A 26,629-nucleotide genomic window follows, 5' to 3' on the forward strand; every position below is an offset into this window, starting at 1 on the left:
CAGACCCAAAAAAAAAAAAAAAAGTCTCACTGACATTCATGTCCTGACTGACTTTGAACTGTGATCCTTAGATCTCAGCTTCCTGAGCAGCTAGTATTACAGGCATGCACCACCATTACCCAGTTTCAAAATACCATATTAAGAAAAAAAGAGAGAAAACATGCTGGGTGCTTGTGGCTTATGTCTGTAATCCTAAGCTAATCAGAAGGCTAAGATTTGAGGATCCTAGTATGAAGCCGCCTGTGCAGGAAAGTCTGTGAAACTAAAAACAAACAAACAAACAAACAAAAACGCCCAGGGACAGCAACAGGCCTTGAGTTCAAGACTTAGGACAGACAAAAAAAAAAGCCATAAAATGGGATTTTTTTTTTTGGTAAAAAACATGTATCTGATAAAGGATTTTTATCAAGAATACAATAAAAATTGTCAAAACAATACAAAAACAAACATAAGGCACAAAAGCTACTTTACAACATGAAGATAGTAAACAAGCTAATGAAAAGCTGCTAATGTTATTAGTTACTGGAGAAATCCAAGTTTCTCGAATGGCTAAAAAGAAAAATTCAAAACTGACTATGAAGTGCTTAGCAAGATGTGGAACAACCAGCCCTCTAATACATTGATAGTAGAAATGCCAAATGGTGGAAATGCTGCTTTGGAAAACAATTATACCATTTCTAATAAAGTTAAGCCTAATTATACAACCTAGGAATTACTTCCTAAGGATAGATCCAAATAGAATTAAAACATGATTATGCCAAACTCCATTTGTAAATGTTTATAGCAGTCTTATTTATAATGACCAAACCTGTTAACAATACAGATATAAATGATAAACTATGATATGTCCTCACAACAGAATGCTCAGTACCATCGATAGCTTTGTTTCTAAAATTGTGTATCTTCAAATTTGCTTAGAATACAAATAGGATTCTCAATAAACTGAACTTTATGGATGGGAATTACTCTAGAACTCATGTTCACAAGCATAACTGAAAGTTTTCTTATATAACACCCAAAAATGTAGGTGTTTAAATGGAAGAATAAAATTCAGATTCAAGTACTAGGGAGGTAGAGGCAGGAGGACTTTAACTTGGGATATATAGTGATTTCTAGACTAGCCTGGGCTATGAGACCTAGTCTCAAAGCAAACAAACAGAAAAAGAAAATCAGATTTAAATAGATCTGCTAAACTAGCACAAGTAGTGAAATACATTCCTAAGCACTTAGGATGAGAAACGTTGATGGATTCCGTGAACATACAAAGTGAACCCTACTGTGGTTGGGGAATAAAAAGAAAGTGGTGGTAAGAAAGACAATGTGCTTTCTAGTAAAGTGAAAGTCATATAGCCAGCCCCTAATGAAAGGGAGCTGAAGCCACCAGCAAACACTTACTAAGCATTTTATTTGTGCCTGGAAAGGTACTAACGAACTCTTAAGATATGAATTATCTCATTTAATTCTCCCAAAAGCTTTATTATGATGGTGTGGTTTAAAGTATATCTTTTTGTTGTTGTTGGTCGTGGGGCCTGAACTCTGGGCCTGGGCGCTGTCCCTCAGGTCTTCAGCTCAAGGCTAGTACTCTACCTTCTTATACTTACTCTTCAAGAAATAGAGCCTAATTCTTCCCTTGAATATGGGCTAGACTTATTGATAGCCTTCTAATGAACAAAATAAAGCAAAATTGAAGATATACAATTTTATTTTATTGGTTGTGGGGTCTGGGCCTGGGCACTGTCCCTTAGCTCTTCAGCTCAAGGCTAGTGCTCTACCATTTGAGCCACAGCACCACTTCCAGCCTTTTCTGCTTATGTGGTGCTGAGGAATTGAACCCAGGCCCTCATGCACGCAAGGCAAGCACGCACCACTGAGCCACTTTCCCAGCCCAAGATATACAGTTTTAGAGATGAAGTCACTCTCTTGAATCACTTACTGAAGGATTAAATGACATACTGTAAAAACATGAAGCAGCCGATGGAGAGACTTTATGTGGCAAAAACAGAAACTTACTGCTAAGAACTAGCAAAGAACTGAAGCTTTGTGCTGCAAGCAAGATAAATAATCATCTTGGAAGCAGATTTTCAGCCCAAGTAAACCCTCAGATGGCTACAGAAACATGAGACCCTGACATCCAGATAAGTTGCTCCAAAATTCCTGAGCCATGGAAACTATTAACAATAAATTTCTGTTGCTCTAGGTTGTTACATTTTTAGGTAAGGTATGATATAGCAACATGTTATATTTTATTTTGGTCAGTCTTGGGGCTTGAATTCTGGGCCTGGTCACTGTCCCTCAGCTCTTCAGCTCAAGGCTAGTGCTCTACCACTTGAGCCACAGTACCACTTCTGGTTTTCTGGTGGTTAATTGAAGAGTCTCACAGACTTTACCTGCCCGGGCTGGCTTTGAATCACAATCCTCAAATGTTAGCCTCCTGGGTAGCTAGAATTACAGGCATGAGCCACGGGCATCCAGCCACATTTTATTATTGTTCCCATTTTAAAACTGTGAGGAAATTGAAGTTTTAAAAATTTAGCAACTTGCCAAAGATCTCACAGCTTATAACAACTATAGAGCTATCTCAGTTCAAATCCAAGGACTGATCAAGACTAATGTTGTTTATCAACATAAAGTTAATTCTTGTTCTTTGGCAATAATCTGAACTACCACATAGGGTTATTTGTTTTCTGGTTTTATTATTTATTTATTTTGTCCGTCGTGGGGCTTGAACTCGGCCTAGGCACTGTCTCTCAGCTCTTCAGCTCAAGGCAAGCACTCTACCACTTGAGCCACTGCACCACTTCCAGTTTTCTGGTGGTTTATTGGAGATAAGAGTTTCACGGACTTTCTGGCCCTGGCTGGCTTTGAACTGAGATCCTCAGATCTCAGCCTACTGAGAAGCGAGGATTAAGGATGTTAGCCACTGGCGCCTGGCTTCTGGGTTTTTTTGTGTATGTGTGTGTATTCCAGTACTGTGACTTAACTTAGGGCCTCACATTCTTGCTTGGCTTTTTTGTTCAAGGCTGGTTTTCTATCACTTGAGAAACTACACTCCTACTCTCAGATTTATCTGTCCCAGCTGGCTTCAAACCCCCATTCTCAGATCTCAGCTTCCTGAGTAAATAGGGTCACATGTGTGAGCCTCCAGCACCTGGCTTGGTTTTGTTTATTTAAATTGGCCCTACCAACAGCACTATGTGTCAATTCTATTTAATACTACAAACTTAAAATTCAGAAACTTACCCACTGTAATAAAGTTGCCACACTTGGAAACACAGGCTGAGGATTCAATTCGATCTCCCAAAAGCTGTTCCCATTTCACCTTCCCAGAGTAAAGATCAACTGCCTTCATTCTGTGAGAATGGGAGCCAATGTACACAGTGGCTGATGACTTATCCACACCCACTATTACCAGAGGGGAAGCATCTACACATTTGCCTGTGTCTGACCTCCATCTCACACGGAACTCCATCTTCTTAGCCCCCGTCACAGGTTTCTCCTCTTCAGAAACTTTTTCAACACAGCATAGATCTTTTGACTGCCCAGTAAGAACTGAAGGATTTAAGCTTTTAAAATTTAGAGTGTTAGTCTGTGCAATGAGTTCAGAAGAACAGGCCGAAGAGTGATGTCCTAAAAATCTAGCTACATTCAGAGGAAAAATCTGACTCCCTCTGCTCAATGCAATACAAGCATTTATCTCATTGTCACCATTTAAAGGCAAGACGGACTTCTGATGGGAAGGTTCTCCGATTGCTTCCTCATGATTGATGTCATTGAGTTTTCTTTTTGTGGCATTACTCTTGGTGAATGTCTGGTTTTCATCCATGAACATTGTCTGAAGAATATGGTTGTAAATTTCTAAAAGGGAACTGCTGAGAATAACTTCTAGAAGCCCAGGTACTGATGTGCCAACAAGTCTTTCAATCTCATAAAGGAGTCGTACGGACTTCAAGGAATCTCCACCAATATTTGAAAAGAGTGACTCATTAGGAACCTTCAAAGAATCTTCTGAGGGACTTAGAATAGACTATGGATAGAAGGAAGAAAATTGCAAAGTAAAGGCTTCAAGTCATACGTTTTACTCACTTAAAAGTAATACATAGAGATAACAATAACATCAAAATATAAAAAAATACAAAAATATTTTAATTAAAATACATTTAATTTTTTAAAAATTGTACTAGGGTTTGAACTCAGGACCTCACGTTTACTGGGCAGATGCTCTACCACTTGGACTACTCCAATAGTGCCCTTTTGGGTTGGTTATTTTTGAGATAGGGACTTGTTTTATGCCCAGGTTTCTTGGATGTGATCTTCCTATTTGTGCTTTCCATGTTGCTAGGATGACAGATGTACACCACTGAACCCAGCCATTGGTCAAAATGGAGTTTTATGAATTGTTTTTGAATGTTTGTTCTTGAGGCCATGATCTCCCATCTCTACTTCCTAAGTAGCTGAGATCATAGGCTTGAGCCACTGTACCCAGCTTAAAATAATTTTCTTTATATTAACAGACAGATTTTATCAAAATTCATTCTACAATTACAAAATATACTTCCTTCTAGAGTAGTTTTCCTACACATTAATTAAGGAATAGATCACAAGCACATCTATTTTACTAAATATAAAGCTCTCAAGATCTTAATAGTTGATACTTGTTAATATGGAAATGATATTTATCCTCATCTACTTCATATAAATCAAAATGATTTTATAAAAATTTGAAAATGGCCAAGTACTGGTGTACTATAATCATAACTATAGAGGATTCAAGGATAGACCTAGCAGAAAAGTTCAAGAAACTCTATCTCTAAAATAACAAGCAAGCTGGGCGCCAGTGGCTCACACTTGTAACCCTAGCTACTCAGGAGGCTGAGATCTGAGGATCGTGGTTCAAAGCCAGCCAGGGCAAGAAAGTCAGTGAAACTCTTATCTCCAATAAACCACCAGAAAACCAGAAGTGGTGCTGTAGCTCAAGTGCTAGCCTTGAGCTGAAGAGCTGAGGGACAGCGCTCAGGCCCAGAGTTCAAGCCCCACAACCGACAAAAAAATAATAATAATAAATAAAATAACAAGCAATAAACTGAGCTGGATATGTTAGAACTTCAGCTAAGAGAAAACAAGCAGGCCAAGAAAGCTCAAAATCCCAAGTTCAAACTCTGGTACCTAAAATAAATTTTAAAAAGTAAATGAAATAGCTAAGAGTTTTATCTAGATGAGATTGAATAAATGTACCCAAATCCTTTTCAGAGCCCTTTAAAAGAGAAAAATCTTTACTTTAAGAAAAATGGTTAACCCAATGAGACAACAACAAAAAAATCTCCAAGTATGATGGCTCACATTTATACTCTTGGTACTTGAACCACAGTGCCACTTCCAGCTTTTTCTATTTATGTGGTGCTGAGGAATAGAACCCAGGGCCTCATGCATGTGAGCAAGCACTCTACCACTGAGCCACTTTCCCAGCCCCTTTGAGCTTCTTTTGACTACTTTACTTCCAATAAATTTTTTTTGAGGAGCTTCATCTAATTTTACAGACAAACCTTTATTTTAATGCAAACTTAATGAAGGGAGCTATATACTATCTGACATCTGTGTAGCAATAACTCTTAGAAAATTTACCAGATTTTGGGACTGTCCAGAGCATGACAGGATGTGAGCAGTACCCTGGACCTCTTCCCTCAGTAGCAGCCCATTTGTTCCTCTGTGACAACCCAAAATGTCTCTAGACTTTCAGATCCTGAGCAGGAGGTAAAATCATTCAATGCCCACCTTTGGTTGAGATCACTACTATAGCTCGGAGCATGGGTAAGAAAGAGAAAGGACACTGAAAGCAGAAGCCCACCATCTCAAATACTCAGAAGCAGTACCTCCACTTGGCAGGGCTGACCTCACAGCCCAGGACAAGGAAACTTCCTGGTTTGATAGCAGAATGGCTTCAGCAACCATGCACAAGGCTTGTGTAAGTCATAAGGCTTGTATAAGATTGTATAAGTCACTTATTACTATGTGAAGATAGGCAGATCCATTCCCCTCATAGAATTTCAGTTTCCCAGCCTCTAGGAGCTGCATGAAACTTGCCACGGACCCCCAAGGATGTTGGGAGGGGAGGAGAACTCCTGCCATCACATTCAGCATTCAGTCATGGCTGAGATTCACAGAGATAGTGTCCCCTTATTTCTTTTTTGGTCCAGTCGTGGGGCCTGAACTCTGGGCCTGGGCGCTGTCCCTCAGCTCTTCAGCTCAAGGCTAGCCCTCTACCACTTGAGCCACAGCGCCACTTCCAGCTTTTTTCTTTTTGCTTATGTGGTGCTAAGAAATCGAACCCAGGGCCTCAGGCATGCAAGGGAATGTGGCTTAGTGGTAAAGTGTTTAACTAGCATTCATGAGGCCTGGATTCGATTCCTTGATTCCACATAAACAATAAATAAAAAAATTAATAAAATAAAAGGAAAATAACCATTAAAATTCTTTTTTAAAAAGGAAGAAAATTTACTAGACTTATTAGGATTGCTACCATTTCCTAGAATGAACTCTTTATAGCCAAAAATTTGTCTTAAAAGTTATACCTTCCACAAATATTGTAATTTCTTCCAAAGTTCCTTTTTTCCATGGAGCTTATTCTCAGTCTTTGAGTTTAGGTAGTCTAAATAAATCTTGTTTAACTCAGAAATATCAATTTTGCCTTAATATAAAAGAGAAAAAAACAAGATGCTTTAAAAATAATATTGAAAATGTTACACTTCATGGCTAGGAATGTAGCTCAATGGCAGAGCATGTACTTACCATCAACATGGCCCTGGGTTTAATCTCTAATGCCATAAATAAATAAAATTTTACTCTGGATCCTTTTTATTTTCATTAGTAACATACAGTTTTCATCATAAAGCTTAGAAATCATATAGAATGGAGTTCATCATACACAATTCTTTTTTTGGGGGGGGGAGGTTTTGGTCATGGGGCCTGAACTCTGGGCCTGGGCGCTGTCCCTCAGCTCTTCAGCTCAAGGCTAGCGCTCTACCACTTGAGCCACAGCGCCACTTCCGGCTTTTTTCTTTTTACTTATGTGGTGCTGAGGAATCAAACCCAGGGCCTCATGCAATCAAGGCAAGCACTCTACCACTGAGCCACCTTCCCAGCCCCCATCATACACAATTCTTATCACTCCAATGTTACTAAGTATGTATTAAATGAAAGAAGAAAAGGAAGAGCTTGTCAGGCACTGGAGCTCACTTTGTAATCCTAGGTACTCAGGAGGCTGAGATTTGAGGATCTCAGTTCAAAGCTAGTCTGGGCAGGAAAGTCCCTGTGAGATTCTTATTTCCAATTAACCACTCAAAAACTAGAAATAGAGCTGTGGCTCAAAGTGGTAGAGCACTAGCCTTGAGCAAAAGAGCTCAGGGACAGTGCCTAGGCCCTGAGTTCAAGTCCCACAACTGACCTAAAAAAAAAAAAAAGAGGAGGGGCTGGAAAGGTGGCTCAGTGGTAGAGTGCTTGCCTTGCATGCACAAGGCTCTGGGTTCGATTCCTCAGCACCACATAAGCAAAAAAATTAAAAAAAAAAAGAGGAAAGAAAGAGCTAATGTTTGTCTAAGGTTAAGAGCAAAAAATTGTTAACTACATTTTGAAATATGTAAACTAAAAATAATTTCGGAAGGCAACATAATATGATGATTAAGAGTTTATATTTTGGGGCTGTGACTAAAGTGGTAGAACATCTACCTAATACAGACAAGGTCCTGAGTTCAAACCCCAGTACTGCCAAAAAGGAAAAAAAAAGCATGTATTTTGAAGCCAAACCATACTAGACAAAAATATAACTGTGGAGGTTTATTTTATATGTCAATTAAGTAGAATCTAGAGTGACCCACTGCTAAGATTAACACAGATTAGACACTTTTTGGGTGTTTCTATAAGGGCATTTTAGCATGAAAATAATATATGACTCAACAGACTCAATAACTAGATTGGAATCCCAAATTATTTGAGTATCATCTATATGTAACAAAAGTAGCAGGGAGAATTCATTCTTTTTTTCTGCCTCACTATCTGATTGAGTTGGGAGGTCTCATCTCATCACTTCCTGCCCTCTGGGATTTGCAGCATTTGTGCACTAAATACCACCATTTCTTGGGTCTCCAGATAGCAGGTGTGGGACTTCTTAGCTTCTATAATGGCATGAGCTAATTCCTAACACTAAATCCCCTTCTTATAGATCCTTCTAAATATTGATTTTGTTTCTCTGGAGAACCCGACTAATATAAATCACTAACTAGCAAAGTGATTTGGAGGCAAATTACCTAATTTCTCTAAGTCTTACTTTCTTCATCTGTAAATAGGAATAATGTCACTTACACAAAGGATTTTTTGAAGATAAATATTTAAAATAATATTTATGCAGCCACTAAACTAGTTATGAGTATAATTACTATTATTTAACAGTGAACATATCTGATTTAAATTATTTTACCATGAGATGTAAATGGTAGCGTATCAATCAACACAAGTTCATCTGGGATGGCATGATTTGGAAGATGTTTCTGCAGTTCTTTAAAGATGTAATCCTTTACTAAATTATCTTTTGGTACTATGAAGAGAATTAACTTTTCCTGATTATACCATGTAGCTGCACATGTTTCCACTTGCTGAAGTTGTTCAGAAACCTTTAAGAAAGATTATTCACTTATTAGTGAGAATCCTTGAAAATTAACTTCCTAAATGCTAAGATTTATTATATCTTCAATCAATATAGCTGAATTAAATTTTGGAATATACTGCAGATACAAATACAGATTTTTGAACTACAAGCATACATGTCCTTAACCTCTTTTCAGAGACCTCAAAATCCACTTTGCCTACATCTATTAATAGATATGTAATATTTAAATAGTTTTACCTGTTGCACAAGTTCAATGTTAAGACGCTTGCCATGGCGTTTAATCTGACTGTCTTTTCGTCCCAAGAAAAATATCTCTCCACCTTTTATAGTCACGAAGTCTCCTGTGGCTCTCATCGTACCGAGTGGTACTGTAATTTCATCATCTAGAAAACACACTCTGTTTTTCCCACCTTCCAAAGACATAAAAACAATGTCATACAACTCCATAGAAAATATGTTAAAAATCAATGAAAATCAAGAATATTTCCAGTTGTTCACTAAGTCTCAAAATTGAAACAAATTTCATTTCTAACAATATGTATGTGACTTAAAAAACTGGTAACATACTAACTAGATATCGAGAAACACAATGGTCCAAGTTATGATTTCTAAAGTACTGATATAGTATACTAAACATTGTACATGAAAAAATATGGAAACACTGAATACTTCATGACTAAGAGAATGAGATTGGTATTTATCACATTTATCACTGAAAAGCACATTGGACATTCCAAAAAAAAAAATCAAGAAAAGAATAAACAACACATTTTTTTTTCTCGAAAAAAATCCCAATTAACAAATACAAAACAACCTAAAAATACTTGGCCACTGCCTTCTTGAATTGTGAAACCATTCGTATCTCTGACTTCAACTACTGTTTCAAACAGTGGACATCCCAGTGGAACAGGCAATTCACATCTATGAAAAACACAACACAAAGCTGATTAAAAGTTTTATATTTTAAATGAATAGTGTGTTTCCCATTCATTTAAACTGTATTGATTGTATTTAAATCACAACATGCCAAATAAAGAAAAAATAGCTTTGAAACAGTTCAAAGACTGACAAGAAGAACTGGCTAGATGAAAAGGCTATCATATAGTTAATCATCATCATTCAGTCATGAAAAGTTCTAGAAGGATCTCAGCACCAGTTACAATAAGAAAGGCTCTAGATTCCTGATTTAAGATACTAGATAAAATAGAGTTTCTAAAATTATTGCCCCGGTGCTGATCAAAACACTGTTATTAGGAGTTAGGAGTGTAACACAGTGTATAGTAGCTTATCTTGCTGGGTTGGATCCTCAGCAACTAACAAAACAAAAACACAACAACAGAAAGACTTCATCATTATCATTAAAATCCTAGAAAAATACAGTCTCTCCCCTTTCTACTGAGTAAAATTGAAACTCTTACTTCACAGTAGAGTTAAGAACCTCCTCTGGAATCCTGTAAAAAGTCGCCCAACTTGATACCTCTGTGATACCATAAATGTTGAATATTTGAGTTTTATTGCCTTCTTCTCTCCAGCTGCTGAGAACAGTCAGTGAGGGAAATGCTTCCCCTCCAAGGGCTAAAACTCGAAGAGAAGTACTGGCTGATAAAACAGTTGATTTGATAAGTTGAGATCCAAATCTTCTCATCAATGTTGGTGTTGCCTGCAAATATATTAAATTAGTTACACTCTCTTTCTTAAAAAGTAAACACTAGAATAACTAATTCAAAAATTTATACTTGGAGCCACATGGAATTTAAAGCTGTGTCGATCCAAACCATATTTGAAAAACTACTAAGGCAAAAATTTATTTTTGATGTAGAAAAGGATAAATATATATATATATATATATATACATATAAAGGAGAAAACACCAAAAATATTATTTATCACTTTTATAGTTTTCTTTTCTTTTTTACAACAGTGGAGATCGAAACCAGAGCTTAATACATGCTAGGAAAGCACTGAACCACTGAGCTATATCTCCAGCCCTATAATTTACAAGAACCAGGATTTCTTATTAAAGAAAAAAAGGGAAAAAAATCTATAAATCCAATTTATATCTATTTTCCATTAGTTGTCTATACAAAAGGTATAGAAGAGAGTTAAAATAGTGCTAAGCAAAACCATATGAATACAAAATTTTAACAGTGTTAGTGACAACTGATATAGATTATTAAATGTATAATTTAATACAGACTGTGATGTATGCATATACCACTGAAACTGTCAAACAAACTAAATGATGAAGATACCTCTTTCAGTTTCTTCAGGTTGTGAAACAAAAATACCATGCACTGGATAATATAAACAGACCTTTACTTCTTATAGGTTTGGAGGCTGGGAATTCCAAGAACAAAGTGCTGGAAGATTCAGTGTCTACTGAGAGCTCTGTTTCTTCCCCAAAGACAGTGACTTTTTGTTATGTACCCCGCAAGGTAAAAGAAACAAAGAAGTTTTCTTAGGTTTATTTTATAGGGGTATTAATTCCCATTCAATATTTCTTTCTTTTTTTTGGGGGGGGTGAGTGTCCGGTCGTGGGCCTGAACTCTGGGCCTGGGCGCTGTCCCTCAGCTCTTCAGCTCAAGGCTAGCCCTCTACCACTTGAGCCACAGCGCCACTTCTGGCTTTTTTCTTTTTGCTTATGTGGTGCTGAGGAATCGAACCCAGGGCCTCATGCATGCAAGACAAGCACTCTACTACTGAGCCACCTTCCCAGCGCCTCAATATTTCTTTGCTCTTATGATCTAGTGACTTCTCAAAGGGCTGCATCTTAATATAAACACAGTGGATTTCAATACCTGAATTTTAAAGATACAGACTATAGAAAGCACATTACCCTTAAATTACCTAGTGCCTCTATAATTCTTTCTTCTTTTTTTTTTTTTTGGTCCAGTCATGGGGCTTGAACTTGGCCTGGGCACTGTCCTTCAGCTCTTCAGCTCAAGGCTGGCGCTCTACCACTTCAGCCACGGCACCACTTCCAGCTTTTTTCTTTTTGCTTATGTGGTGCTGAGGAATCGAACCCAGGGCCTCAGGCATGCAAGGCAAGTGCTCTACCACTGAGCCACCTTCCCAGCCCTATAATTCTTTCTTCTAACTGGATCCTTTCTTCAGACAACTGTTGATTCATTTTCTTTAACTATAGATTAGTTGGCAATTGGTATAATTTTATTTTTATTTTGGTTGATCATGGGGCTCAAACTCAGAGCCTGGGTACTGTCTCCTGAGCCTTTTTGTTCAAGGCGAGCACTCTACCGCTTGAGCCACAGCACCACTTCTGGTTTTCTAGCAGTTTATTGGAGATAAGAGTCTCATGGGGACTTTCCTGCCCGGGCTGGCTTTGAACCGTGATCCTCAGATCTCAGCCTCCTGAGTAGCTAGGATTACAGGCGTGAGCCACCGGCGCCCGGCTCAGTAGTTTATTTCTTCTTCCAGTTTTTATCTGTTTTTGCTTTGCCTGCCCCACCAGTGTCCAGCTGTATAATCTTATATAAGTGGAATCATATGTACTCTAGTTTTAACTTGACATCTTTCACACAAAATATTTTACAACTCATCTATGCTCCTGTAAATATTATTGCTGATATTCTATTGTATGGATCAGGACTGGCTTTAACTTTTCCATAAAAAAATCTAGGATTACAACCAAAGTACTAGGCCAAAGGCCTAACTCCAGGTGTCTAGAGGCCTACTTCTGGGGGTTCTAACATCAAGTCTGGCCATCAACCCTATACACTAAGAGGTTAATAATGGTGAAGGGCAGAAAATGAAGATTTATTAACCTACTGATCACTCTCTGATTGACAGCTAGTACTTTAGATCATCTCTGGGATAAAGATGAGCATTAAGTTTTAATAGGGGAAGAATTGGGCATGGGGTGGGAGATAAGCCTAATTAAAAGTCCTGGTTAAAAAATGAGGTCCCATTGATCCTTACCTCAGGATTGTTCCCATAGGATACTAGGTCTAAACTCTTACGTTTTCCTTTACTATAAATATACATATATAGAACTATGTGTGAATGCATGCATATATGCATAAATAAAATTTCAATTGATTTTTTTGAGAAACTGAATTTATAGCCTCCAAATTTGTTAAAATGCTTATTAGTTTTAATGTCTTCTTTTCCTCTCCCTCCCATCATTCTCTCTCAGTTTTCCACGGTTCTATCTGCATATGAAGAGTTTTATTTCCTCTTGTAGGTGCCTTTAGTTTCCTTTTCCATTTATTTATTTACTTGCTTATTTATCTGCTTCACTGCACTAGCTAGAACCATGCAGGTAAATGACAAAAGCAAATATTGTTGCCTTGCTCCCAATCCTGGCAGAAGGCATTTAGTGTTTTATCAAATACAATGTTAGCTGTAGCTTGTTTTTCAGTAGATGGTTTTTACTTTTTTTGGTGGGGGGGACATTAAATCTTGTCAAATACTTTTTCTGCATCTATTAAATATATGCCTTTTAGATGTTTAAAATCAAGTATACATTCCTAAGATAAATTCTTCTTAGTAATTTTTTTAACATTATGGATTCATGTGTTGCATACAGTGAATAAATAGATAAGCAATTATATAATAGGCAAATACAAACATTATAAGGATTTTAGATTTTTCTAAAAAGTAAATTCTTATTCATTAAGAAAAAATTACTGGCCAGGCACCAGTGGCTACTCAGGAGGCTGAGATCTGAGGATCATGGTTCAAAGCCAGCCCAGGCAGGAAAGTCCATGAACCTCTTATCTCCAATAAACCACCAGAAAACCAGAAGTGTCACTGTGGCTCAAGTGGTAGAGCACTAGCCTTGAGCTGAAGGGCTCAGGGACAGCGCCCAGGCCCAGTGTTCAAGCCCTACAACCAACAACAACAACAAAAGAATAAAATACTGTTATTTTTCCAAAATATAGAGCTGGATTTCAACAAAACAACTTGCTGAAATAAAGCACAATCAGTAATAAAAGGTAAAATTCACAAAGAAGATTAGTTAATTCAAGATTACCATGTCTTTGATGTCTTGGTAGGAGCAGGAAGTACTCTGAAATAAGGATACTAGGTCTAAATAGCACCATCTTGGCAATGTGGTAGATGGTAAGGAATTGGGTCTAACTGGCACCATCTTGGCTTCTTAGTGGATAAAGGTGAAGACTCATCCCCAGGTGATTGGTATGCCTGAATTCCTAGAGGCAGAGGCAGGGACTTTGGATAACAGGTTACTGGAACTGCCAGCACTATACTATGAACTCTCTACTCTTTGAACTATCAGTTCCCTGTAACTCTGCCCTCTGACCATGACCCTATTTAGGCCCTCAACCCCCACCAATTCAGCAACTATTTTGCACCATGCCTTGTGTCTGCTAACTCTCCTCTGGTCACCTGGCCTCCCTCTTCAGCTCTCTATTAGAGGTGATCTGGTTTGTTGAGATTGTTTTTCCATCTTTCTTTATTCTACTACCCTCATGACTCAGTTTTCTAAAGTATTAAGTATTGTTTGAGGCTGCAAGTTTCTTGGGGAAATGGGTCTGCCTGCAGTCACTGGCTTTCTAATAAAGATTCCCAATTTGACCTCTCAAAAATGTGGCTCTATTCAATAGTTGTATCTTGCAATCGAATTCCCATATAACACTCAAGGTAGTTTAAATATTCTTTTTAGAGAATTTACCATTTAAAGCAGTATTTTTTTTTTCAGTAGTCGGGCTTGAATTCTGGGCCTGGGCACTGTCCCTGTGCTCTTCAGTTCAAGGTGTGTGCTCTACCACAGTGCCACTTCCGATTTTCTGGTGGTTAATTGGAAATAAGAGTCTTACAGATTTTCCTGTCTGGGCTGGCTTTGAACCTCGATCTTAGCCTCCTGAGTAGCTAGGATTACAGGCATGAGCCACCAGGGCTTGTCTAATATTTAAATCTGATACAATAAACTATACCTCATTTTTGAATCATATTACTAAAATATTGCTAAACTATACTTTATTTCTGAATCCTATTGCTAAATCACATTTATTTTTAATGTTAGGTTGTAATTGAAATATGGATACAGGGTCTAAGTAATATCATCCTGTTCTCATCAGCATCCTGGCATCTTATTCAATGACGGGGACTTTTCATCCAGTTCTGAAAACCCTAGAGGTGAAAGAAGTCATTCTCTGAATTGCTGATATGTCATGTAAGTTTAGCTCCAGGTAAGTCTTGCTCCAGGGAATTCTTGTTGTATACCTGGCATCATTCTACCTAGCTAGCTTTGCTTCTGTAAACACACTTTCGATAGGTTTAGTTCCCCCCTCGAGTCATGTGGTTTTTGCATTTATAAACTTTGTACTAGCAGCATTGGGGCTGCAGGTTCTTTGTGAATCTGAGTCCACCTGTAGTAGCTGGCTTTCTAATAAAGATTCCTGATGAGACCTCCCAAAATGTGGCTTCTCCGTATCTATTGATGGAATTCCTGTATAACATAATTATATACCTAACAAGACAGTTCTAACACAAAAGGGTTTCTTGGTCATATTTTAAGATGTAAAACAAACAGCATAAAAACCAAAGATAACACATTTTGTCCTCAGGGCAGAAATTCAACATTCCTCTTGAGTCTCATTGCTCTTGAGTCTCATTGTACTAGATGAAAACCTGATATATTGAAATCCTAGCCCTCAAGGGTAATGAAGTAGAGCGGTTTGGAAGAGTTTCAATCATATAGGCAGAGTACACATAAAAGGGATTAGTGCCCTCATAAAGAGACCCAAAAGACAGCCATTGTTCTACCATCTGAGGACATAAGACAGTGGTCTATGTAACAGTGAGTGTGTCCCTTACATGAAACTGAATCTGCAGTTGCCTTAACTTTGGGGTTTCCAGAAGCCAGAATGATGAAAAATACATTTATAAGCTACTTGGTTCTTGGCATTTGTCATAGCAGTCTTCATGGACTGAGACACATTGGGTATCAGGAAATAATGATATACTATATCATTTATTTCCTATTAGATGAAACAGGTATCATTTCCATTTACAGATAAAACCTGAGTTTTAACTCAGTAGTTAAACACAATATGTATTATAATTTTACTAACTGCCTAGAGTATCTTTCACTGTTTATAATGAATCTTAAGACTAGCATAATATAATTTCAAGTGCACAATAAAGAATGTTTTAAAAGGTCAATCAGGAAAAATGTTTCTAAACACTAATTAAATACTGATTTAATTTAAAACTAAAAACATCAAAATATTTAAATCATAATTTACTTATAAGCTTTTAGTACAAAATATATACTCAAGTTTTAAGATAGAAAGCATATCAATAACATATTTCAAAAGATTTGAGTCAGGCTGGGAATGTGGCTTAGTAATACAGTGCTTACCCAGCATGCATCAAGTCCTGGGTTCAATTCCCCAGTTCCACGTAAAAAGAAAAAGCCAGAAGTGGTACCATGGCTCAAGTGGTAGAGTGCTAGCCCTGAGCAAAAGAAGTTCATGGACAGTGGCCAGGCCATGAGTTCAACCCTCAGGACTGGCAAAAAAAAAAAAAAAGATTCGAGTCAATGTCAAGTTATTTTAGTTGTTACAATATGCATAAAACACATGGTAAAATAGTTTTCCAGGAAGAATAATGTTTTTCATTTTTAAATAAGGAAGTAACATCATGAAGTGAAAGCTCTTGAAAATCTAAGTATATAATAATAATTATTATTATTAATCCATTGCAAAGAACTAGTACAATATAAAGCATCTTCTAAAGCATTTAAGAATATTGACTAATGAAAAACAAAACATTATATTTGCTCTGAAAACATACCTGCAAAACAGTGACTTTGTGATGGGAAAAGAGAACAGTAGCTAATTTTGATGGTAGTACTTTGACAGAAGTTGGTACAATAAGCAGTGAGGCACCACTTGATAAAGCAACAAATATTTCCACAATAGAAGGATCAAAGGTCAGAGGTGAAGCCAGAAACAAAGTATCTTCTTGTGTAATGCCAAAAAGTCTCCTATGGAAAAGAATATAGACACAAGAAATATCTAATATCTGGTAAATGTAGATCCTGAAAAAGTATTTGTGATGATCTAGTTTCTGAATATTGCCAGGATTTCTTCTTTCAGGGGTGGGGAACACCTGTCTGGTCCACAGGCCAAACAAAGCCCTGGAAATCATTTGGTATGTGCAAGAACAGATTCCCTTTCTAACACGATTCTCATTAAAGTGGAAGAGTTGAACAAAAGGGAGGCAGCTGCCATTTGGTAACATTTACACCAAATTATTCACCCAAATCCCAATCTAAGGTTAAACTATTCAATTGGAAGATTATTCTGATTGGCTGGCTTTTCCCAGTTGGAAGACTTTTAATAAGAGCTTTTGGCCTTCTCTGAAGAAGTGACAAACAACAACTAGTTCTGCTATTAACCCTGTATTGTTTCTTTGGACTTGGCCTGTGGATTATCTCATGTATGTATGTTCCATCCTGCTCCTACACATCCATTCCTAACTGCCTACTTATGGGCTTTAGTCTTGCTTAGCCAGCTCCCACAATGTGTAAGCCATGTCTTTGTAATATTCCCCCTTAATATATCCTCCCAGTTTTACTCCTACTTATTCTGTGACACTTATTTCAATGGTGCTTAAGAGATCTCTGACTACTATATCCCACTATTTCTTATTTTATCTCAGTATCTGAACAAAAGCAGAATATATTTGGTCAGGTATTACAAAACATGCACAGTATAACCTTATGGTAATGCATTACTGGATACACAATCACACAATACCTAAAAGCAGAGATTAATTTCAAAAGATCCTCAGGTATGGTATAAAAATTAAAAGGAAAATCTAACTATGGATAAATGTGTCTTCCATAATAGTCTTTCATCATATATGAAAGACTACAGGTAAACTTCAATTTTTAACGTAATTATTCTCCATAAATACTATCTGCTTTCCTGGTTAGGTATTTAGGGGAGATCTTACAGACTTCTAAACAAGTTTACAAGAAGTTTGAATCAGGAAAAAAATTTTGGTGTATCCATTCTACACATAAAAGTAGGTGATGTGAAACATTCATGGTCTTTAATTTCAAGAAAGTGTAAAATGCACTCAATAGGCAAAGCTCAGAAAAGAGAGATTTTACAACAACAAAAAATGTTGGGACTAGAATTAAGGTGTGAATTTACAATTTGTGAGGCTCAGTGGTGGTTTTCTAATAAACTGGTTATTTTTTTCAACCACTATATGAAGCAGGGATGGTTATACAGATGTAGATCTGCTTGGAACCCTAGAGTTGGTGTGTTATAGATTATACTGAAGACACTTGACATTGACCAGATGCAGAAAGAAATCTTAAGACTTTCATTCTGAGAAAGAAGCAACAGTAAACTTCTTCAGAGTGGCTTTTCCCAGGAAGACTAAGGTTTAAGTCTGTAAGTTCTTTCTGAGCAAAGTTGGATGGCAATGAAGGAGACCAGAAATCACTGACTATAAAAGTATTCCCAGAAACTCCCTTTGTTCTTTGTTTTCCTGAAAATTCATTTGTCTTTCCTTAAAAGAAATCCACTTGTCACTACAACAAGAATCTTTTTCTGATCCTCTTTCTGTACTAAATTATGTAGATAACCACTTCCCAACTATATCTCTTAATCTTCCCTTTGTCAGTTTAATTTGCAGCCCTTAAGTACCCAGTTTGTGGAAAACCTTTTTTCCCTAGGGTTTTTTTTTTTTAAGTACTGAGGTTTGGACTCAAGGCTTTAGGCTTGCTCTTCAGGCATTTTACCACTCCAGCCTTTTTGCTTTAGTTATTTTTCAGGTAGGGTCACATGTTTTCAATCAGGCATACCTCAGACTACAATCCTGCTACCATTCCTTCTCCCAAACTGAGATTATAAGCATAAACCATAACTGGTGGCTTGTTAGTTGAGATGGAGCTGTTAATAACTTTTTGCCCAGAGTAGTCTTCCCATGTCCTCCTGAGTAGCTGAGATGACACCAACCTCAGAGCTCAGGAACTATTATTTTTACTCTTAAGCCCCATTTTAGTTTTCGTTGTTGTTGCTTTGTTTTATCTTTTGCCAGTCCTGGATCTTGAACTCAGGGCCTAGGCACTGTCCCTGAGCTTCTTCTTTTGCTCAAGACTAGCACTCTACCACTTAAGCCAGCACCACTTACAGGCTTTTGTGTTTATGTGGTACTGAGGAATCAAACCCAGGGCTTCATGCATGCGAGGCAAGCACTCTACCACTAAGCTACATTCTTAGCTCTTAATTCCCATTTTAGAATGGAGAAAATTAAAGTTCACAGAGGTTAAGTAAATTCTGCAAAGTCATACACATCATTATTTTAAAATAACACTTAAATAATTTAAAATTGTACCACCTTTTAATTTACAAAAAAATACTGAATGAGTTGAAAGAAAATTTGGAACATGAAATTTGTTTTTAAAAATGTCAATTGAGCTAGACGTAAGTGGCTCACACCTGTAATCCTAGCCACTCAAGAGCCTGAGATTTGAGGACTGCGGGCTGAAGCCAGCCCTCGCAGGGAAGTCCATGAGACTTTTATCTCAAATTAACCACCAGAAAACCAGAAGTAGAGCTATGGCTCAAAGTAATATAGTGCTAACTTTGAGCAAAAAAAGCTCAAGGACAGTGCCCAGGCTCTGAGTTCAAGTCCCACAGCTGACCCCCCTCCCCACCAAAAAAAATAAAAAAATAAAAATCCTGTTGTTGCAGTTTTATTTTGGGGAGTAGGAAAGGAGAAAGTTGATTTATTTGTGATAGTGTTGCACTATGTTACCTTAGCTGGCCCTGCTAGGATTACAGGTATAAATCACCACACCTAAATTGAAACAGAAGTTCTAAGAATCCTAAGTTTAGGACTTACCGAAAATGTTGGACATTTGGCAGTATACATGCATGAGGCACTCTGACAATCTTTGGGGTTCCTGTAGTCCCTGATGTATGCAGAACATAGGCCAAGCAGTGCTTTAGCCTCACATCCATGTGTTCTTGTTCTTCCTTGTCCTTCTCAGAATTCATGCAGTCTCTTCTGTTCTTTTTTTCATTTTTGTCTTGTCTATCATTTAGCATCAAGTTCATGTCAACATTTTCCCAGTGTAGTCTGAAGAGTACTAGATCACTATGTTCTACTGTAACTGTATCATAGTTCAATAATGGTTCGTAGGAAGTTTTGAATTTCTGTTAGATGGAGGACATAGTTTACAATATTAATGTTAAGATGTGTTCTTTTATAAAGAAGAAATATGAAATATATGTTATTTAACAATGATTTCGGAGGAATAATAATACTTCTGTATATTAGGAATAAAAGGACAAATGAGATAACTCAAGCAAGTGTTGTATTTATCTTCAAATTATCAAATTGCTTGACAAGAAATGTACTCATTATCTTGCCCATGTAATTGTAACCCCTCTGTACAGTATTTTCACACACACACACAAAAAAAACAAAAAACAAATTGACCTTCATAATAACTAACAAATGAAAACATGCCAACTGCAATGCAATGTGGTCTATGCTTAATGTTTAATCATTGTTCCTTCGTTAAATAAAGGAATACATATACTATCATCCAAATAGAAGAACAGGAAGAAAGGGACTTCATATGGGGTTTTACTATGTGCCCAAGTCCTTATTAAGCATTCATAAAGAATACTTGGGGCTGAGTGCTGTAACACACATCTGTAACTCTAGGTATACAAGTGTCTGACAGACTCATGAAATTTTTGTGTCTTTTTGAGTAACCAGCCAAAATCCAGAAGTGGAGGGGAGTCAGAAGTGGAAGTGTAGCTCAAGTGGTACAAAGCCAGCCTTGAGCAAAAACAACAATAACAAGTGAGAACATGAGGTTGAGTTTAAGACGCAGGATCTGCACACACAGAACCTTTGGCTGAGCATGATAGCACATGTCTTTAATCCCAGGGTAGGCTGGTATATGAAGATTAAGAATTTGAGTTTGGGCTCGTTTATATGAGACTAATGTCTCAAAAAATAACAACAACAAACAAACCCAAAATATCTGAGTGAAGTGACACATTCAAACCTGTAATCCCAGCTACTCAGAGGTCAGAAACAGGAAGGTCTCAAGTTCAAGGCTAGCCAATGTGAAATTAGGAGACTATCTCAAAACAAAACACAACAAACAAAAAAGGTTTGTTGAAGGGGGCATGACTCAAGTCTATATGCACTCAGCCCTGGATTTAATTCTGAATACTACACAACAAAAACCAAAACCCTACCAAACCTTGATACTGACAGAGAGACTCTATTTAGACCATAATCATCCTTTTCTGTCCCCATTAGCCCAACTCCTTCTTACTACTACCCATGCCCTCAACACAGCATGTTGACAGATAATTTCCACAGCCACCCACTTCTTTATCACACGAAGGTTGTTAAAAAAAAAATGTTGGGCTGGGAAGGTGGCTCAGTGGTAGAGCACTTGCCTTGCATGCATGAGGCCCTGGGTTCCATTCCTCAGCACCACATAAGCAGAAAAACAAAAGCCGGAAGTGGCACTGTGGCTCAAGTGGTAGAGCGCTAGCCCTGAGCTGAAGAGCTGAGGGACAGCGCCCAGGCCCAGAGTTCAGGCCCCATGACCAGACCTCCCCCCCCAAAAAAAAAAAGAAAAACAAATGTTACAGCGTCATTTCAGTCTTACTTACCCACAATAAAAGACTTCCAGGAATACAAAAGAAAGCTTTGGCCAAACATAGATATGTACTCATTTACTTTTGTTTCTTTTTTCTACATATATAATTAACATCAATTAGTTAATTAAAAATGGAGGATGTTTCCTTTTTTGTTTTTTTTGTTTTTTTGGTCCAGTCGTAGGGCCTCAACTCTGGGCCTGGGCACTGTCCCTCAGCTCTTCAGCTCAAGGTTGGTGCTCTACCACTTGAGCCACAGCCCCACTTCCGGCTTTTTTCTTTTTGCTTATGTGGTGCTGAGGAATCGAACCCAGAGCCTCAGGCATGCAAGGCAAGTGTTCTACCACTGAGCCACCTTCCCAGCCCCTTTTTTAAAAATATTTTTCTTTTGCTGGTCCTGAGGTTTGAACTCAGAGCTTGGGAGCTGTCCCTGAGCTTTTGTGCTCAAGGCTAGTGCTCTGCCACTTAAGCAACAGCTTCAGTTCCAACTTTTTGGTGATTAACTGGAGATAATAGTCTCAAAGACTGGGCTGGGAAGGTGGCTCAGTGGTAAAGCGCTTGCCTTGCATACATGAGGCCCTGGGTTCAATTCCTCAGCACCACATAAGCAGAAAAAAAAAAGCCAGAAGTGGCACTGTGGCTCAAGTGGTAGAGTGCTAGCCTTGAGCTGAAGAGCTGAAGGACAGCGCTCAGGCCCAGAGTTCAGGCCCCACGTCCAGACCCCCCCCCCCAAAAAAAAGTCTCAAAGACTTTCCTGCCTAGGCTGGCTGGCTTCAAACCACAATTCTCAAATCTTAGCTTCCTGAAAGGCTAGGATTACAGGTATGAGCTACCAGCGCCCAGCAGGTTTTAAATTCTTTGATGATGTTGACCACTATGATTGCCATAAATATATAAAGATAAAACTTTCAAATACTATAAAAATTTTCCAAGCTAGGGTGCCAGTGGCTCACACCTGTAATCCTAGCTACTCAGAAGGCTGAAATCTGAGGATTGAGATTCAAAGTCCCTCCCTAATGCTAAATTTAACTGGCTAAAAAAAAAAAAAAAGCCAGCCCAGGCAGGAAAGTCAGAGAGACTCTTATCTCCAATAAACCACTAGAAAACTGGAAGTGCTGCTGTGGCTCAAATGGTAGAGTGCTCGTCTTGAGCTGAAGAGCGCAGAAACAGCACCTAAGCCCAGAGTTCAAGCCCCATTACCGACCAAAAAAAAAATCCAGTATAGGAAATACTCTGGAAACAGGTAATACAGAACAATGCACAGATGTTATTGATTGTAAGGCTAAAAGATTCTTTCATGCCATAAAGTAGTAGTTCTCAATGAAGTATGAGGGGCAGAAGGGGACATTTGACAATGTCCAGACATGTTTGACAATTACAATGGGAAGATGCTATTGGTGTCCTTTAAGTGAGAAGTCAGAATATTGCTAAACATCTTACAGTACACAAGACATTTCTACAACAATTAATCCAAAATGCTGATAGTGCTGATTGAGAAACACTACCAGAATCAGTAAATTCAGAAATCAAGACAAGGAAGTAACTCTTAAACTCAAAGATAATACAACACACACATACACACAAATTTAAACAATTAGACTTACATTAATTTGCTTTTTTTCAACAAGAATATATTCTAGATCACATTTTTTCATAAAATGGGTTGATAATAATGGTGGTGAATCTGGGTCAATAGGAGTATAAGCAGCAGGAACCTGGAGAATTCTAAGGAAACAAACACAACAGTCAGCACAGAACTGTCTAGTGAGTATAATCATCTCAGAAGCATTGCTATTTCTCCGTTCCCATCACTCGTTATCAGAAATTCCCAATGTTTATAAGAATAAATCTTTGGTTAAATATTATTATTATTATTATTTTTTGCCTGTCCTGGGGTTTGAACTCAGGGCCTGAGCACTCTTCCTGAGCCTTTTTGCTCTAACTAGTGCTCTACCATATAAGCCACAGCTCCACTTCCAATCTTTTAGTGGTTAACTGGAGATAAGATTCTCACAGACTTTCCTGCTTGGGCTGGCTTTGTCCTGCAATTCTCAGATCTCAACTTGTTGTGTAGTTAAGATTACAGGCATAAGCCACCAGTACCTAGCTTCACCTTGCTTTTAATGAGAATCTGAAATAGTATAAAATTCTTTAGTAAGTTATTATCACTTCATATAAGCATATAAAATGAGTTGTTTTTTTTTTGAAAAGTTAAGGTATTATAGCATAGTAGCTTGATTAACTGGTCACCAAACAGAAAATAGAATCTAATTTCTTCATGTGTCTATACAAGATAACACTAAAGAAGCTAAACATTCATAGGAAACTTACTAAAAAAGTGTATTTTATCAATCAGAATAATGTAATGAGGGGAAAAAAGCCACCTTTTAATTTTTGTATGTAGTAACACATTAAAAAAATCAAGGATCACGAAGTCACTTTAAGCAAAAATACTTTGAAGGCCAGGGGTTGATTTCTCATGCCTGAAATCCTAGCTACTCAGGAGGCTAAAATCTGAGAATCATGGTTCAAAGCCAGCCCAGTAAAGTAAGTTCAGAAGACTCTTACCTCCAAATAACTAGCAAAAAACACAAAAAGTAAAGGTGTAATTCAACTGATATAGCACCAGGCTCTGGCAATAGAGCTAAGGGGAGAATAGTGAGGCCCGGATTTCAATCCCAATACAGATACAAACAGAAAACAAAACAGAACAGGAAAAACAAATCATTGCACATAAACTTTTTGGTCAAGTGATTGAATGAGAAAACCTTATAACATTTGTCAGCTTACATATTAATCTACTAAGATTAATTAGTAATCTACTAAGATTCTGTAATTCTTTGGAAGCCCTTATTTACAATATCCAAGAACATCAAAAAAAAATCACTCTAAGGGGGTAATCTATTAGCAATTTAAATGATTAAACATCATTCTAAGCCGGGCGCTGGTGGCTCACACTTGTAATCCTAGCTCAGGAGGCTGAGATCTGAGGATCCCGGTTCAAAGCCAGCCCGGTCAGGAAAGTCTGTAAAATTCTTATCTCCAATAAACTACTGGAAAACCGGAAGTGGTGCTGTAGCTCAAGCGGTAGAGCGCTCGCCTTCAGTTTAAGAGTGCAGGGACAGCGCCCAAGCCCAGAGTTCAAGCCCCACAACCAACCAAAAAAAAAAAAAAAAGAAAGAAAACCATCATTCCACAGGGCACTAGTGGTTCACACATACTCAAGAAGCTGAAATCTGAGGATCATGGTTTGAAATGAGCCCAGGCAGATATAACCAAGGGACTCATTAACCAGCAAAATGCCAGAAGTGGAGGTATGACTGAAGTGGTAGATCATCAACTTTGATGGAAAAAGCTGAGTAAGAGCTTAAGGCCCTGAGTTCAAGCCCCAGTACCAGAACACATACATATACAAAATACTTCTTTGAATAAGTGTCTTTCAATAGATTCATATTTCATTTTGGGGGTGGAAGGATTGCTGAGGATGGAATTCAGAGCAAGTGTGCTACTAAGCTGCTACATACTGATACCTCACTTTTCACATTTAATGGACTAATCATTTAATATTCTCATTCACTCACTGACTACCTACATACCTAAAACTTCAATGGTGGAATAAAACAAGTCACATTATTTCTGAAATTGTTTAATTTGCTCTAACAACAAATTGTTGTAAACTGTTATATCTCTTTCTCTTTGACAGATAAATGAAGCCCAGATATTTTGGACATATTTAAATATTCTATTAGAAAAACCTTTTAATTTCTCCTAAATAAGCTCAGATTAATTTATATGGATAAAAATAATACTAGGAAAATGTGAACTCCTTGAGCCTCTTTAAGACTGAATAAGCACGGGGCTGGGAAGGTGGCTCAGTGGTAGAGCACATGCCTTGCATGCCATAGGCCCTGGGTTTGATTCCTCAGCACCATATAAGCAAAAAGAAAAAAGCCGGAAGTGGCGCTGTGGCTCAAGTGGTAGAGTGCTAGCCTTGAGCTGAAGAGCTGAGGGACAGCGCCCAGGCCCAGAGTTCAGGCCCCATGACTGGACCCAAAAAAAAAAAAAAAAGACTGAATAAGCACCTTGGCACTGATGGCTCAATCCTATAATACAAGCTACTCAGGAGGCTGAGATCTGAGGATCACAGTTCAAAGCCAGCCTGGACAAGAAAAGTCTGTGGGACTATCTCCAATAAATACTCAGAAAAAGCCAGAATTGGCACTGTGGCTCAAGTGGTTTACTTATTTTGTGGTGCAAGGGTGCCTTGAGTACAGAAAGGCTGAGGGACAGAGTCCAGGCCCTGAGTTCAAGCCCAGCAAAAACTGAATAAGCAGTACAGTACAGAAAAATCCAATACCTAAGTGGTAAAGCAGTTGTCTAAAACATAAGATGCCCTGGGCTCCATCTCTAGTACCTCAACAACAAACAAATAAAAACTATGATAATAAGTAGAACAAAAATTTGCAATGTGCTCTATGTATTACTAGTTATATCTTACAGTAATATCAATATTAAATTTATTTAAAAATTACCCTAATATCCAGGAGGGTAAGTTTATCCCAGGTTCACAGTAGAGACCAATTTGTTGAATTCCTTGAAAATCACAGTGTGAAAGAAGAAAATTGGACAGTTCTGAAGCAGTATTAACCACAGTCTTATAGGTATAATAAATTGGAGGCTGGTTGTTACATTCATCAAAACATACAGCCACTTTGTCCAAATAAAGGGAGGCAGCTTGATGCACCAAGTCCTGAAGAGTCATTTTACTGAAGTTCATCTAAACAGTCAATGTCAGAGAATTCTATATGCACAGAAAAAGGCAAGGAGTAGGGTGAGTTTTAGAGATTGCAGGAGAGAGGAAGAAATATCTCTGTAACTGCTCCTGTAAATTATGGTAAGAGTACTTGCCCAGCACTTGAGGTCCTGGGTTTGATCCCTTGCACCACAAAATAAGTAAACAAAAAAAAAGGCTGGAAGTCTGGCTCAGAGGTTTAACGAGCATAAGTTGCTGAGTTCATAACCCAGCACAGCCAAAAATCCAACCAACCAAACAAACAAAAAGCGATATCCAAGATACATAATTAAAGAAGCTTTGAACTTAGGAAATGTGTATGCTAAGTGTTGAGAATAATGAGACTGAAAATTAATCTTATACAGTTAAACTGACACTATATCAGAGATCAGCTTTTTTTTGTTTTTTTTTTTTTGGGTCCGGTTGTGGGGCCTGATCTCTGGGCATGGGCACTGTCCCTCAGCTCTTCAGCTCAAGGCTAGCACTCTACCACTAGAGCCACAGCGCCACTTCCAGCTTTTTTCTTTTTGCTTATATGGTGCT

The 26,629-nt window shown here is 37.9% G+C and overlaps 1 protein-coding gene across 6 annotated transcripts in view; it reads right to left on the reverse strand.

Annotated features, from left to right (window-relative positions):
- The window catches only part of Aasdh (aminoadipate-semialdehyde dehydrogenase), a 38,490-nt gene that overhangs the window by 8,775 nt on the left and 3,086 nt on the right, over positions 1–26,629 (reverse strand). For 5 of the 6 annotated variants that reach the window (XM_013009126.1, XM_013009125.1, XM_013009127.1 and 2 more), the window contains exons 3-12: positions 25,827–26,095; positions 22,899–23,019; positions 19,508–19,821; positions 16,436–16,628; positions 10,075–10,316; positions 9,471–9,577; positions 8,894–9,066; positions 8,468–8,660; positions 6,567–6,682; positions 3,241–4,024 (exon numbers count right to left, since the gene is read on the reverse strand). In XM_013009126.1, coding sequence (XP_012864580.1) covers positions 3,241–4,024; positions 6,567–6,682; positions 8,468–8,660; positions 8,894–9,066; positions 9,471–9,577; positions 10,075–10,316; positions 16,436–16,628; positions 19,508–19,821; positions 22,899–23,019; positions 25,827–26,071 — 2,488 coding nt within the window. In that variant the 5' untranslated portion in view covers positions 26,072–26,095. The remainder of the gene's footprint in view (positions 1–3,240; positions 4,025–6,566; positions 6,683–8,467; positions 8,661–8,893; positions 9,067–9,470; positions 9,578–10,074; positions 10,317–16,435; positions 16,629–19,507; positions 19,822–22,898; positions 23,020–25,826; positions 26,096–26,629) is intronic. The other variant, XM_013009128.1, reaches the window with a different exon arrangement.

This window comes from Dipodomys ordii, unplaced genomic scaffold, assembly GCF_000151885.1.
Source record: "Dipodomys ordii isolate 6190 unplaced genomic scaffold, Dord_2.0 Scaffold8, whole genome shotgun sequence".
In the NCBI taxonomy this organism is placed as follows: Eukaryota; Metazoa; Chordata; class Mammalia; order Rodentia; family Heteromyidae; genus Dipodomys; species Dipodomys ordii.